Source organism: Rhinolophus ferrumequinum, chromosome 7 (genome assembly GCF_004115265.2).
Source record: "Rhinolophus ferrumequinum isolate MPI-CBG mRhiFer1 chromosome 7, mRhiFer1_v1.p, whole genome shotgun sequence".
Taxonomy (NCBI): Eukaryota; Metazoa; Chordata; class Mammalia; order Chiroptera; family Rhinolophidae; genus Rhinolophus; species Rhinolophus ferrumequinum.
This window is the reverse complement of record NC_046290.1, coordinates 24,384,414-24,400,891: the sequence shown is the minus strand read 5'-3', so window position 1 is coordinate 24,400,891 and position 16,478 is coordinate 24,384,414. Positions and strand designations below refer to the sequence as shown.

At 43.8% G+C, this 16,478-nt stretch overlaps 1 protein-coding gene and 1 pseudogene across 3 annotated transcripts in view; both read left to right on the top strand.

Moving 5' to 3' along the window:
• The window catches only part of CPLANE1 (ciliogenesis and planar polarity effector complex subunit 1), a 97,993-nt gene extending 91,635 nt beyond the window's left edge, over nt 1-6,358 (top strand). For all 3 annotated transcript variants that reach the window (XM_033110753.1, XM_033110752.1, XM_033110751.1), the window contains 3 exons: nt 840-929; nt 5,355-5,533; nt 5,924-6,358. In XM_033110753.1, the coding sequence (XP_032966644.1) occupies nt 840-929; nt 5,355-5,533; nt 5,924-6,097 (443 nt within the window). In that variant the 3' untranslated portion in view covers nt 6,098-6,358. The remainder of the gene's footprint in view (nt 1-839; nt 930-5,354; nt 5,534-5,923) is intronic.
• A 2,700-nt stretch (nt 6,359-9,058) lies between these two features.
• On the top strand, nt 9,059-9,506 carry LOC117025131 (high mobility group protein HMG-I/HMG-Y-like; annotated as a pseudogene).
• Nucleotides 9,507-16,478: the final 6,972 nt, after the last annotated feature.

Here is a 16,478-nt window from a genome sequence, read left to right as displayed (position 1 = left end):
TCTCCCACACCCGGAACCCAGCCCTTTCCCCGGCTATATTCAGAGGCTTTCTGTCCCCTCATGTTGTGGGGAAATGGGAGAGAAGCCCAGGCCCTTCCCTAGTCAGTGGTACAGATAACCTGAGCCTACATGGGCAGGTTCAGTCATTGCACAGATGGGGAAGCGAGGATCCATCAAGATTTTAAAATCCACTGAAGTTCATTTGTAAAAGAAGAGTTTTTCTGAAGATATTTGTGACTTTGCTGTCCCTGCTTGCAAACTGTTACACTTAGGGGTCATTTTTTGGCCTTGTTTTGTGTTTAGTTCTATCAAAAACAATATGAGGGCTACACGATGAGTAACTGAGAGGCGTCATGAGCATAGAAAAAGGCCCGGCTCTTGGAATCATCTGGCCTGTATCCCGTGCTGCTGCTGACCTTGTGCCTCAGATGTGTTGTTTAAAACCTCCCTCACCGAGTTGTTGAGGACTATACGTAACACATAACATGCACATTAAGTGGTTGCTATGATCCTGGCATTTAAGCAGCCTTAGTTAATCATTCTCCTGGTAAAATGTAACTTATCGTTTTGTCTAGGTGTTTACTGCTAACAGGCTTAGGTGCCTGGCTTTTCCAGTTGCCAGGGATGTCGTCCAGGCACATTTGCCATTTGACAAGGGACTGTGGTTGTGCCACAAGGATAGCAAGTTTCCAGGCAGGGTTTCCCTTCCTGCACTTATACTTTTGTTTTCTTGGTTCAAACCACCACCATTTGTTGGGTCCTGTCCTCAAAGATCTTACAATGTGACGTGTGAAAAACGCATGCCACAGAAGGTTACAGAAGTGTGCCTGTCTTTACAGGAACTGCCACTTTTCCCACGCAGAAGGAAGCTGGTGGAGCCAAAGTGGGGGCAAGAAAGGCTGTCCTGTCCCCAGTGACCTTCCAAAAAGGTAAGCGGTAAAGAAAGACTAGAACATCCTTGGATTTGATGCTAAAGTTTTAAAAGTCATAAATCACGCTTAGAAATTTCAGGTGCAGATTTCAGAATGCAGAGTGTGGCTGTGTGGTTCAGAGAAGAGGCTGTGGAGTTAGCCTGTTGGGAACCTGCTTCACCACTTACCCTTCAGCCTGGGGCAATTCCTGATCCATTTGTGTAAGCTTCAGTTTTCTCGCCTGCAAAATACGGACTGTAACAGTGAGAACATACGCAGTGGGTTCGCCACAGTGCTAACAGAAAAACAAGCGCTCGGGAAGGCGTATGCTCACGTAGCATGGAGCACACAGAGCCAGAAGTTTGGCATCTGGGGCCTGATTTTGCTCCATCTTTGGCTACTTGCCCAAATTACCTGGGCTCCGATCTAGAGAGAGGAAAATTATACCTAATGACCTTCATTCCTCATGTCTCCCCCAGCCCAGCCTCACGCCATGTTACTCTTCACAGTTTAAAAGGTACTTTCACATTCATTCTCCTGTTGGGTCCCTAGGACGACCCTGGTGGCTAGTCAGGGCAACTCGGACCCCATCTCACAGCTGAGAAGGCCCAGGCCCTGCTCAGAGCCCTCAGGACAATAAGAGTAACAGCGAACAGTGGTAGAGGACGCGCTTGCTGCCAAGCAGGGTGTTAGCACCTCATGTGCGTCATGTCAATCCCCACACTAATCCAGTGAGGTCTGTGGCATTATCCCAATTTACAGAAAAGAACTAAATTTGGTAGGGCTAGTGATGAAAATACTGATTTACATGCACGACAAAAATGATGAGAAAAACAAATGCGTCTATTCCTGCCCCCACGCCCCTTCCCTGCTTCTGTCTCCTTTCTGGGCAGCGTCACCTTTGAGCTCCCACATGTCTCTTCATGTGTGTTTCTTCTATTTAACTCATCTTTCAAGTTTTAGTGTGAATGGCTATGTTTTTTAGAAATTCTGCTTGGTTTCTTTTGCATACCTCCCCCCACTGTATGTATTAAAACCCAAGCCTCTAGTTATTAGGTTTAGTTTGACTCCGGGAAGCATCATTTCCTGTGCTTTTAATTTTATAATTCCAGGCTACGTTCTTTGCCTTTCAGTCTCTCATTTTCATCTTTGGTAAAATGTTTTCTAGTTTAGAGTATCCCATAGCTTCTTATTATTTTGTAAGCAAATATCTAGCAATGTTTAGTTAAAATGCCCCAAAATACAATGTTGCCCCTAAAAATAAATGAAATGATGTGCACATTTGTATTGTATTGTTTATGGAAGCTCCAGAGAATCCAGGGTTTGGTGTTCTTGAAGTCGGTTGTGCTCCAGCATGAGACGACAGAAGAAGTTCTTTCATTGTCCAGTAGTAGCCCTGCCTCTGAGAGGAGGAAATGGAGTGTCACTGCACGTTTCTAGTTTGGGTGTTTGTCTAAACTTTGACCCAGTAATTGACACAGGTAGGGCAAGAGGAGGAGCAGGCTTTTCTTTTGGGGGTGGTAGGGGTAATGGATGCAGTTTACTGTTCGTTTCACGTTGTCAGGCTAGACTCTGGACATTGCCCGGAAACATGGTAGAAAGAGAGTGGCAGCGCTCACTGTCCCTTTCACAGAGAGACCGTGTCTGAGGCTGCTGCACTTATGGCCTCGTTCCCACAGTGGGGTTTCTTCTTGATGTATCACTTACTTTTTCCTTAGAAAGCTTCTCTGTCCACACTGGGGCAGGAACACTCTACCTTGAAAAGCTTTGTACACGCTCAGTTCCACAGCGTTGTTTTAATACTGTACTTTTATCTCAAGATTGAATATCCCAAATAAATCCTAGAGAAATGCACTCTGATCTGAAGGAAATTACAGAGCCATCCTTGGGTAAAGCAAGGTGAGAAAGCCAGTGATAGCTTTCAGTGATAGCTCTCGAGGTTCATAGATACTCCAAAGGTAAAGATTTTTTCTGAAACGCAACCCTGTTACCCTTAATTTCAGTAGACTTGATGATTTTGTCATTCTAGATGGAAATAATTATGTTCATTTGACAAAATGAGTGTCGAAGTCTAGATACCAAATTCATTGTAGCAGAGATGGGGGTGGGATTAGTTGTTGGTTACAGCCTTTGCTAATCTGTTATCATATCCTGAATACTTGAATTCAGCACCCTGCCTCCATCCACTTTGGAGAGGCCACCCTTATGGTTACTTTACTGCTTAATCACCTGCTGGTTTCTCTTTTTTCATATTGTCAATATCCACTTTCTCTGTTTTACTGGCTGCTTGCTTTTTTACCACACTGTTTGTTCCCGTGTGCGTTCCTATTGAATATTCATAAATATTCTTTCATAGATGTTTTCAAAATTTGTCCCTTAAGTAAATGATATTTACTTAAATAATTACTTTAACATGGAACTTTCAGTCACATCCCAAAAAATTCAGCGATGTCTTTAAATAGCAGAAAAAAGTCAAACCTTTTTCATCTGGGGTGCAGCTGTCACACTGGATGCTAAGGCGGCGATCACAGTAACACACATGAGGTTAAGCTGGTTTCTCTTTCAGACCCTTGGCTTAGTCAGGAGGAAATCCCTCGGCCCTCTGCGACTGCCACGCTCCTCCTTTGGCTCTAACCCAGGAAGCCAGCTGTGGGACAGATTTAAATAGACTCATTTCTCACCCACAGATACGATTATCCTCCTAAAGGGCCCTCTGAGTGGCAAGTTAACACATTAGCTCAGGCCTGGCCATAGATCATGTCCATCATCTTGGACAAATTACGTAACCTCACTTTCCTCATTTGCAAAATGGAGATAGTAACACTTGACTTGTAGGATTTCGTGAGGAGCATTCATTCAGCAGCCGTCCGCTGAGCTGCTCCCACATACTCGGCACTGTTAGTCATCAACAGCGCAGACGTGGCACAAAACTAAGATATGAGCGACCTCTGAGAAGGTGGTGTTGGAGTGAATATCCTGAATGACGAAAGGGGGTTGTCGTGTAAATATAAGGAAGAGCAAGTTCAAAGCTCTGAAACAATCATGGCCTGACAGAAAAGATGAGTATGGGAAAGACGGGTGGGGAGATGGCTGGCTGCTTACTGCAGGCGAAGGCAAAACGTGTGGGTTTTCCTGTGGATCCAGTGGGAGTCCCATGGAGGGAATTAGCAGGGAGATAATGTAATTGGTGTTTGAGAACATGTGGGAGAAGAAGGCGGCAGACAGGCACAGAGATGGTGCTTGGACTAGTCTTCTAGCACCAGAAATGGTGGGAGTTTTAAAATTTGGAATGTATTGAGAAGATAGGCCAAGTTAAGACTTGCTGATGCTTGGATATAGGATGTGTGAAAAAGAGAAGGCTAAAGGACAACTGGATTTTCACCTGAGCATTTCCTGGGATGGGAAGCCTATTGGAGGAATGGGTTTACGGGTAAAAGTCCACTCAGTTTGGTTTTGGACCTGTTCAGGCTGAGATGTTTGCGCTCATACAAGTCAAGATGCCAGGTAGGCAGTTTGCTCTGTAAAGCTCGCCGTGCAGGTTTGAGAGCTGTCAGCATGTGGCTGATATTTATAGCCAAGGTCAGCAGGGCGGGTGGAGATGAGTTAGAGGACAGGACCAGGCCCTGCACTCTGGGAATCCAAGGGAGCGAGTGCCCGTGGCCCACAGTAAGCACCTAATGTGTGCTGCTGCTGTTTGCGGGGTGCTTATTTCCGGGAGGGGTCCTTACCGTTCAGCACACGAGGTTGGTAGAGCTTAGAAGGTCAGCTGACCCAAACTTCACTACTCTGTTACCTCTTGTTCCCATCTTCCGGGAGCCACATGACTGCTCGTCGGGACCTGTGTTTACCTCCCGTCATACTCCATGTCTTGGGTGTTTCCCCAGGTCACCTTGGTGAGGCGCAGAGGACGTGCTGTGACATTGGCTCTGGAACATTAAGTGTGTTAGGTTGGCTTTGCTAAGCTGCCTCTGGGCACTGGCTGGGATAAGTTTCTCTTCCACACACGCTGCTGCTCATTAAGGAGGGAGAGGGCCTAACGTGCCATCACTGCACTTAGCCTGATGCCTGAGCAAAGGACGATTGCAGGCATGGAGCCGGAGGGAAGATGCCTAAAGCAGCACTCCCAGGACGCCGCCACGAGACTCTCCACAGCGGTCCCCCAGCTTTGAAGCTGGGACTTCTCCACAGTTCTGTTCAGTCGCCTCGCCTCCCTGGACTCCTGTCCTAGGGGCTAATTACCGTTACTTTTAAAATCAAAAGACGTGGCCAGAATTCAATTTCCTTGTCTCACATTGACAGAACAGGAATTGTTAGAACTCTAAGGTGAACTATATCCAGACCTTGTGATTCAAATACTACGTAAAATGTGACTGCCTTGGATTTGATGATAGTCACAATAAATGAATCTGTCCCAATGTGTGCTTTGTTCTTTTCTCTCGAAAGGCTCTCCTGCTCCATGTCATAGACTGCAGCGCACAAAACAGCATGGAAGTGCTGAGCTTGCACCTCAAACTCAGCAGGTGTGTATCGAGTACGAGAGAGAAGAGACTGTGGTGAGTCCCTGGATGTTACCTTCAGAGATCCAGAAGATTCTTCATGAGAGTCACAGTTCCCTTCTACAGGTAAGCGCTATTCCGGATTTCAGTTTGTCTAGTGATTCCTCTTGGTTCTTCAGTGTTGTTTTGTTTTTTGGCTGGTGTGGGGGATGGAATATAGAGATACTGAGATTGTTAGGTCAGTTTGGAATAGTGATTCAAAGCAATGACAGTTTTGGCTGAATACTCCACTAACTTTCTTTCAGAATTTTCTTTTTAACTAAAAACAAAACACACACACACTAATGTAAGAACAGATCATTGTACTACAGGTAGAAAACCCATTCTGTCCACCCTTCAGACCTGGTGCCAGCACCTAGATATGGCAGGTGTAAGACCCAGCTCATGGCCTGGCACCCACAGCCCTGGTTCCCTTCCTATATCCTTCACCATTTCCTGTCTTTCTCAATTTGACAGGACTTGTCACCCACTGAAGACGAGCCTGAGGCTCCTCTCGGGGCGGGCGGCCCAGACAGCGTGTCTGAGAGCACTGGCAGCCTCCTCAGCAGGCTGGACTGGAACGCCATTGAGGACATGGTTGCCAGCGTGGAGGACAGGAGCCCATCCGTCCCCGCGGCCCTGGACCTGTAGGACCTCAATGTCACTGGTGCCAAGCCAAGGCCAGCACCTCAGGGATGTTGTCCTGAAAGATGTGGGTTTATGGGAGAGAAGCAGTGAAAGAAGCAATGTGAACTAACCACCTGCACCATATTGTTACCTGGATTGGCCATTTCAAGAGAGAAAAGAAATAGTTCTCAATAATTTTGCCTTCAGGGGAAAGGGTTGTTTAACAGTAGATGTATTATATGTTTTTGCATTTGACTTATCTTTAGGCATAATTTTTTAAATGATGAAAAAATAAATTGTACCTTTCAATAAAACTCTTCTGTCTTGCCTCTTCCTTTAGTACCCCTGGAGTTTGAGGAAAAACTTTTTGTGGGTTAAGCTGATAGAAAAAGAAAGAAAATCACAATCTTACCTGAGACACGAATAATGAACTCCATTTTAAAACATATCCCAAAATTCACCTGGCGTGGTCTAGGCGTACCAACCACCTTTCACCAATCTTGAGATTCTAAAGGAATGTTTCATGGAGGCAAGATCTTCTGTTCTTGGCCCTGTAACCCAAAAAGCTACAGCAGAAGAACCAGGGATGGATGCTGTAGGTGGAAAAGAAAGGGAATATGACTCCTGGCTTCAGAAGGGTCATGTTAACTCTGTAAAAACCACAGTGCCAAAGGACTTCCAGTCAAGGTGGTGGAGCAGGTAAACACTGCTCACCTGCCTCTGCCCGTGACCATGTCAAAATTACAACTAAATTATAAAACAGCCTTCACTGAGAACCACCTGAAGACTATAATCAGAAGCCTTACACTAAGGATATAAAGCAGCAGCTACATAGACAGTGGTAAGAGAGGCAGAATGGGCAGGTCCCACACCCACAGTGTGGCGATTAAACTGGGAGGGAAATCTTGGGGTTGGAGGTCCCCCTGAGGAGTAAAGGGACCCAGCCCCACACCAGGCTCCCCAGCCCTGGTCTCCTGTGCCTGGGAAAGGAGTCCCCACTACATGTGGCTGTGGAAACCAGCAGGGATTGCATCTGAGTGAGATGGAGGCTGCTGGAGACCTAAGAGCTGCAGGAATAAAGGGCCCACACACAGACTCACTCACTCTGGGCTCCAGCACAGAGGCAGCAGCTCAGAAAGCACAAGGAACACATGGGGAAGGATTAAATTGACTAAGGGCGAGGGCTGGAGGGGCAAATCAGCCATCTACAGGGATAGAAGTGCTGGCTGGTGCCAACAGCAAAAAGAAATTTAAAAAATGAGCGTTTAAGGGGCCTCTGGAACAACATCAACCATGCCAACATTTGCATCATAGGGGTACCAGAAGAGAAGAGAGAGCAAGGAATTGAAAACATTTGAAGAAATAATGACAGAAAACTTCCCTAACCTGGTGAAGGAAATAGATATTCAAGCCCAGGAAGCTCAGAGTCCCAAACAAGATGAACCCAAAGAGGCCCACACCAAGACACATCATAATTAAAATGCCAAAGATTAAAGACAAAGAGACTCTTAAAAGCAGCGAGAGAGCAGTTAGTTACCTGCAAGGCAGTTCCCCTAGACTGGCAGCTGATTTCTCAGCAGAAACTGCAGGCCAGAAGAATTGGCACAAAATATTCAAAGTGATGAAAGGTAAAGACTTAAAAAACAACATGACTCTACCCAGCAAAGCTATCATTTAGAATTGAAGAACAGATAAAGAGCTTCCCAGACAAGAAAATGCTAAAGGAGTTCATCACCACCCACCCAGTATTACAAGAAATGTTAAAGGGACTTCTTTAAGAAGAAAAAATCAAAAACATGAATAAGAAAATACAGGAAAGAAAAAAATTCTCATTGACAAAGGCAAATTCATAATAAAAGCTGGGGATAAAACAACTATAAGGCTAGCACAAAGGTTAAACGACAAAAGTAGGACGATCATGTGTAATTACAACAATAAATTAAGGGATACACATAAACACACACTCTAAAATATAATGACAAAAACATAAATGTGGAGGGGTGAGTAAAAAGTGTAGTAATTTTAGAATGTGTTTAAACTTAAGCAACCATCAACTTAAAATAGCTATATATGAAGCATATAGTTACCACAAACCAAAAATCTGTAAGATATGTACGAGAAATAAAGAGAAAGGAATCCAAACATAACACAATGGAAAGTCATGAACATGAAAAAGAATAAGAAAGGAACAGAGAAGTACTATAAAAACAATCAGAAAACAATAGCATGGCAACAACTATGTACCGATCAATAACTACTTTAAATGTAAATGGACTACACGCTCCAATCAAAAGACATAGGGTGGCTGAATGGATTTAAAAAAAAAAAAAGACCCAAATGGAGTAAAGGCAGTTTCTGCAATAAGGAGTGTTGGGAAAACTGGACAGATACATGCAAAAGAATGAAACTAGGCCACTTTCTTATGCCATACATAAGAACAAACTTAAAATGGATTAAAGACTTAAATGTAAAACTCGAAACCTTTAACACTCCTAGAAGAAAACATGGTAATCTCTCTGACATTGCTCTGAGTAATAGTTTTTTGGATATGTCTTCTTGGGCAAGGGAAACAAAAACCAAAAATAAACAAATGGGACTACATCAAACTAAAAAGGTTTTGCACAGTAAAGGAAATGATCAACAAAATGAAAAAAACCTATTGAATGGGAAAACATTTGCTAGTGATACATCCGATAAGGGGTTAATAATATCCAAAATATATAAGGAACTCAGAATTTAACAACAAAAAGAAAAATACGTTTACACACCTAAAACAAACAAAATAAAAATCAAAAAACCAAGCGGATTAAAAAATGGGCAGAGGGCGGGTGTGGCGCGGCGCCAAGGAGGCAGCCGCACTTGCTACCAGCGGCGCCCGCGGAGCCAGACGGGGCCTCCGCGCCCAGCGCCGCTGCTCCCAGCGTCCGGGCGCGCACCGCAGGCTTCCCGGCCCCGCTCCTCCGCCTGCTCCGCAGAGAAGGGAAGATGAGCGAGGGGAGCTCGAAGTCCAGCCAGCCCTTGGTGTCCAAGCAGGAAAAGGACGGCACTGAGAAGCGAGGACGGGGCAGGCCTCGCAAGCAGCCTCCGAAGTGCCCACACCTGAGAGATCTGGAGGGCGGTGTGGGGGGGGCGACCAAAGGGGAGCAAAAACAAGGGTGCTGCCAAGACCCGGAAAACGACCAAGACTCCAGGGAAGAAACCAAGGGGCAGGCCCAAAACACTGGAGGAGGAGGGGGAAGAGGGCATCTCGCAGGAGTCCTCAGAGGAGTGCCACCTGCTTCCTCGCCAAGGAGCAGTTTCCTTCTGGGATGGACGACTCCGCTCCCACGCCCCGCCCCTGCCGCCAGGCCCACTCGTCCCCACCACCCACCCGCGCCTCACCACCACACCACACAGCACGCCCGCCGGCCGCGGCAGGGCCCTGGTGGCCTGAGTGCGGAGTTTTCCTTTGGTCCCGGTTCCCTGCAACCCCTCACCCCGAGCACACACTTGCCCTCCTGACAGAGCTCACTGCCCACTTAGCGGTGCGCTGTGCCCCCTGTGTCCCCTCCCTCCGCGGTCCCGACATGGCTGACGGGGCTCCTGGTTTGGGTATCCTTCTCCCCTACTCTTCCCTCTGGCTTCCCATTAAAGGGCCTGGGAGGGCTCCCCTGGCCTTAAAAGGGGCCCAAGCCCCATTCACTCCGACAGGCCCGCCCCCTGTACTGGCGGCAGCAGCAGGTGTGGCCAAGATGCTCCCAACCAACCTGGGTCTCAGCAGGTGCGGCTCACACCCTTCTCTTCCTTCCCCACCTTGCCTAGTCCCTGCCCCAGGTTGGACGGCCCCTTGGGGCACAGGATGGAGAGGTTTGAGCCCCTACCCACTCTGCTTTCACTCTAGGCCTCAAGGTTGCCCTTTCCTCACGCGGGGCACTAACAAGGAGCTAGCCTTGCCTCCTCCCACGCCCTGCGCCTCCCTGTCCCCCAAGGTTCTGGTTCCATCTTTCCTTTGTTCTACCTCTGGGCAGTTGTGTTTTTTGTTCAACGTTTGTTCTTAGACATCTGTCATTGCTGCTGCTACCAGCGCCAAATGTTCATCCTCATGGCCGCCTGTTCTGCCCACACGCCCCTCCTCCAAGATGCTCTTAGGGGAAGGAGGCTGGGGCAGAGCGGGCTGTGTGACCGACCACCCCAGTCCCAGGGAGGGTGGGGCCCTGCCCCTAGGATGCTGCAGCAGAGTGAGCAGGGGGGCCTGGGTTGGGTGTGTAGGGGGCCGCCTTCTCCCCCTGTTCTGCTGGGGAGGAGGTAGCCATTATTTGTCCCAGCCTGGACCCCTCCTTCTGGTTTCCTAATTGAATGAAAAAAGTACCCTTTTCTGGAAAAAAAAAAAAAAAAGAGGACCTGGATAGACATTTCTCCAAAGAGGACACACGCATGGCCAATAGACGTATGAAAAGATGCTCAACGTCACCAATCAGAAAAATGCAAATTAAAACCACAATGAGCTATCACTTCACACCTGTCAGAATGGTTACTATCAAAAAATCAACAAACAAGTGTTGGTGAGAATGTGGAGAAAAGGGAACCCTCGTGCACTTTTGTTGGGATTGCAAATTGGTGCAGCCACTATGGAAAACAATATGGAGGTTCCTGAAAACTTTTAAGAGAACTACCGTATGACCCAGCATTTATTTGGGGAAATCCAAAATACTAATTCAAAAAGATATATGCATCCTCATGTTCATTGCAGCATTACTTACAATAGTCAAGATATGGAAGCAACTTAAGTGTCCATAAATAGATGATTGGATAAAGAAGAGATGGTACATATATACAATGGGATATTACTCTGCCATAAAAAGGATGAAATCTTACTGTTTGCGACAACATGGATGGACCTAAACAGTGGGTACTATGCTAAATGAAATAAGACAGAGAAAGATGAATACCATATGGTTTCACTTACATGTGGAATCTAAAAAACAAAATAATTGAACAAAACAGAAACAAACTCATAGATACAGAGAACAAATTGATGGTTGATAGATGAGAGGGGGGTTGTGGGGTTGGATGAAAAAGGTGAAGGGATTAAGAAGTACAAACTGGCAGTTACAAAAGTCACGGGGATGTACAGTATAGAGAATATAGTGAATAATATTGTAATAACTATGTATGGCATCAGGTGTGTACTAGACTTATTGGGAAGATCACTTCATAAGTTACATAAATGTCTAACCACTATGCTGTACATCTGAAACTAATATAATATTGTGTGCCAACTGTAGTTGAAAAAAATTTTTAAATTATTTTTTAAAAAACCAACAACATGGTACTAGAGACCTGGATAGTTTCTGGTACTACACCCAAATAATGACATAATTTTGGACATAATTTTTATAAGAAGAAACTAAATACCTTCACCCATTTGCCAATTTTTAGTATAGTATCAAAGAATGCTATTATCTGAAAAGACTATTCAATATTCCTCCTTTTCCAACTCCACACCTCTGTAAGGCCAGATTTTTTTCATATACTTTGACCGAAACAACATATGCAACATGTTGAATACACAAGCAGGTATGAGAATTAAGCTGTCTTCTCAAACATTAAAGAGATTTGTAAAAACTGTAAAACAATGCTACTCTTTTCACTAACTTTTGGGAAAATAGTTATTGTTATTAAAACGTGTTATATGTTAACATGAAAGGGGTCGTCGTAATTTAAAATAATAAATATTTAAACATTTTTTTCAGTTTTAATTTATAACGTGATAAATCCTGACAGATATACCCACACAAACATTTTCAGGGTCCTCAATAATTTTATGAGTATAAAGAGAACAAAAAGTTTGAGAACTGCTGCTTTAGGGCTAAGAAGATGAGCCCCTCACTTGTCAGACGGTAATATTATACTACTTTGCACTTCACCTTTCCCCTCACTTCACAAATAAACTGGTTTTACAATAGTGTAATTTCTTACCTGCCCACTCCTGATTTAAACATTCCAGTGTCTTTTAAGGATATTATCATTTCTAGTACTTTTTCATTTCTTCTTGTAAACCCAAATTTCTATCTAATATTTCTCTTCAGCCTGAAGGTCATTAGCATTTCTGATAGTGCAGATCTTCTAGCAATTAATTCTCTCAGGTTTCATTGACCGAACTATATCTTTATTTCACCCTCATCTTTGAAGGGTACTGTTTGTAGCCTTATGCTCAGGCAAGGTCTTTACTTCTCGGATGGACCTTTCTGGTGTAGGAACTGGATGCCTGGAGCGCTAAGGAGGTGTTAACAAGATCTCTCCACTCTGGCTGGGCTGGGCCTGGAACATTCCCAGAACGCTAACCTCTAGTATCTGCTGTCTGTCAACCTTGTAGTAACTAACTGCTTTCTGGTAGGGCTCATGCACTCTTGCACTGAATACGACCCGCTCAGCTGTCGTCCAAGGACTGACAGGAAACCCCCATACAGACATCTGGGGATCCTCTCTCTGCAGCTTCCTTTTCTTTTTGCCCTACTGTGCAGATTCCAGCCAGTTACTACCCTCAACTCTGATCTTCACGTCCTCAGCTCCGTGGGACCACCGAGGTCTGCTTGGGCTCTGGCTCATTATGCCAGAGGCAGGAAAATATCCTTGAGCAGACAGCTAGTTGTTCCTGAGACTCACCTCACGAGCCGTCCTTCTCAGGGTGGCACCGTCTTGTGCAGTACGTCGTCCGGTGTCTAAAAGCAGTTGCCTCACATATACTATTTTGTCCAACTTTATGGGTAAGTCAGGTACACCAGTTACTCTGTCATAGCATGAAGATGTCTTCAGTTAGTCTCAGTGAGCTATACACCCATACTACAAACCTGAAAATGAGAAATGAAGGAGGGCAGAGAATATCAGCAGAGGCAGCCTTTGCATCTAGCTTGAATACGTTCTCACAGACTTCAAAAAGCTGCAATATGATGATTTTTGCCTCGTGTGTCTGAACACAGAGTAAATATCCAAACGAATGTGTTTCAGACCCTTCTACTTGTAAGGAAGGACCCAGACTTCATGCCCTCCATACATGGATTAAAAGATGTAGTTTCCATATAGATTTTAAGCACTTCCGTGTTCAGGAACACCACCAATTATCAAATGGGTTCTCCAATTTCTCAAAATTGAATCTTACTTTGCTCACATTTTTATTAGAAAATATACAAAATTTAGTATAGTTTATCACTAAACCAAAACCACACCTGTACATCCTACTCTTTATTCTGGGTGAGTTTGGAATCTGTCAGCAAAGGAAGCTGCCAAGTTTTCTCCATCGACGTGGTTGAAAAACACTGACTTCAGCTTTACTTACTTTCTCACTTCGACACCCACTGCTTCTAGCCTATAGTATATAGGCAATAAATGTTTGATGAACTAATGACAAACCAGTATAGCTCATAGCATTTTCCATTTCAATAGTTCAAATAATTATTATGTACCATGCTTTGTGTCTGGCTTACCCTATCTGCAAGAAATCAAACCTTGGACCTTGCTGAGGAAATAGGAGAAAGGAAATGCACTTGATAATTGTGCAGAAGTCGCTTTGGTAGCCCTCCAGAACTCCACTTTCCTCTAAGCATTGCTTATACTCGGACCATTCGTGTGTGTTCAGCATCTGGGCTGTGGCCTCATACCATTAAAGAGAACTTGAGGGAAACTAATGCTTTCATTTTCATAAAGCTATTGAATCTAGGGAACACCTGAGAGAAAAACACCCTGTTAAAGTTGGTTTGTAAGTTGGGAACGAATGGCCCAGCCTGTTCCTGTACCTGTGGGCCTGGGGCCAACTTCTATGGCAGGAGTGGCCTAGCTGAAGTGAATTTTTTATACTGGATTTTTAAAAAAACAATGATACTAATTTGAAGAGAAGTATTTAAAATATTCAAAGCCCATTTACGGTGGCCAAGACATGGAAACAAACAAAATGTCCTTCGATAGATGAATGGATAAAGAAGTTGTGGTATATATACACAATGGAATACTATTCGGCGGTAAGAAAAGATGATATAGGAACATTTGCGACAACATGGATGGATCTTGAGATTATAATGTTAAGCGAAATAAGTCAGACAGAAAAAGCAGAGACCCATATGATTTCACTGATATGTGGTATATGAACCAAAAACAACAAAAGAACAAGACAAACAAATGAGAAACAAAAACTCATAGACACAGACAATAGTTTAGTGGTTACCAGAGGGTAAGGGGGGTGGGGGGTGGGAGATGAGGGTAAGGGGGATCAAATATATGGTGATGGAAGGAGAACTGACTCTGGGTGGTGAGCACACAATGGGATTTATAGATGATGTAATACAGAATTGTACACCTGAAATCTATGTCACTTTACTAACAATTGTCACCCCAATAAACTTTAATAAAAAAATAAAAATAAAAATATTCAAAGCCAGTAACTACAAAAACAAACTAATTAAAATCACCTCAGTCTTCAGTGTTTCGAAATGGTTCCTAGATGAATAGTATATTGATAAATTATTCCTTCTCTGTCTTAAGACCTGAGCAAAGGGATAATAGAGGAATTTTAAAATGTACCATTCAAGACAAATACAGAGAATTGGTGAGGAGATGTTACTGGATGAGAGAAGTGGTGGCAATAGGTGTATGAGGGTAGAGGAAGCCATGATATAAGTTGTGTCAAAGAGGATAGTGACGAATAGTAAACTTCAGATTCAGAGCTAAGAAGCACAAAAAGGGGCATGGTGAGATAACCATGCTTGCGTCAACAGTTGCAAGTCCTCATGTCTGCAGACCTGTTCAGAGAACTCGCAGCAGCTCTGGCCCAGGCAGGACTCCAGCTGCCTTCCGCTCGCCTTAGAGAAGAAGTCAGCAGACCTGGCCCGCTCTTGTTCTTTTTTTTTTTTTTTTTTTTTAATTTATTGGGGCTGCTCTTGTTCTTGCAAACCAAGTTTTACTGAAACACCACCTCTCCATCCCCTGATATACGATCCAGTTACATAGTTGCTACATAGCTCATGACTTGCAAAGCCTAAAATACTTATTTTTTGTACCTTTACAGAAAAAGCTTGCTGATCACTGCCCTGCAGAGGAGCCCAACAGATGAAATCCACACAGACACTCTGAGCTTCAATAAAGTTTTTAGTAGCTTGTTCTAAAACCAGAATGGACAGTTAAGCACCACTGGACACACGGGGAAAGCCCGCGTCATGAAAAGGAGAAAATTCAAATTAAATGGGCAAAATAATAGAGAAAACAGGTCATGCAGGAAATAGAGGAAATGTTTTTATAGAACTAAAGTTGGAATGGTCAATGAGAGAGGAAACCCTATGCTCACATTTCCATGAAGTTATTTGTGTTCAAGAGATTTTATTATTTCTGGTGAGTTACAAGGGTTCAGTATCAATCGATTGCCCTTGGCAAATAAGTGCAATATATGTATTAAAAACCAAGTATATGTGTGACTTCGTTCTCTTCCCTACTGTGGGTACTTGATGGGTGAGGGGCAGCAACTTCTCCTTTAGTGGGCTGAGTAGCTTATCTGCTGTGCAGAATACTCTACCTAGCAGATGGATCTCAGGGTCTAGATTTGGGACAGATGGCAGCAAGCTGCATTGTGGTTACAGGTTCAGGCTACAATATGTTCCCTACTCTGGCTCTACTGACAATAAGGCTGTTAATTTTATCTCCGTCTGTCTGACTCTAGTTTAATTCTAATCAGAACTCAAAGGAGGAAGGAATGTCATTTATCAGTCTTCCTGAGCCTGAAAACATGAGGCATTGCCTGTGATTTGAGAGCTCAGGCCTCCAAATGGGAACTGAGAATTATATTTTTTAATCTGACAGATATGAGATGTTGCATTCATAAAATAAGACCAAGTTACTGTATGAGAAGAACATCAGAAAACAAGAAGAAACTCTTTGAAATTTAAAATATAGCTGAAATTAAAAAAAAAATAGATTTAGAAGATAAAGTTGAAAAACTCAAAGACAGAGCCAAACAACCGACTGACCGACCAAACAAACGAATGAGGAAAAAACATAACTGAGAAGATCAGTCTAGGAAGAATATCTGACTAATAGAAATTACAGAGAATAAACTAAAGAGGAGGAAATTACCAAAGAAAATTCTTCACAGCTAAGGACACATTAAAAGTTTAAAAGTCTATATCACATGCCTACAAAGTGAATTTTTACAAAGAGATCCATTAAGGACCAACATGGTGAAATTTTAGAATATGAGAAATACAGAAAATTTCCTAAATAATTTCAAAGGGAAAACTTTCATCTTAGAATTCTAGTCCCAGCTATTGATCAGTTTGAGGTGAGAATAAAGACATTTTCAGACATCTAATGGTTCAAAAGGTTTGTTCCTATGTGTCCATTCTTACGAAGTTACTGCAGGATTTACTAAAGCAATCTGAACATT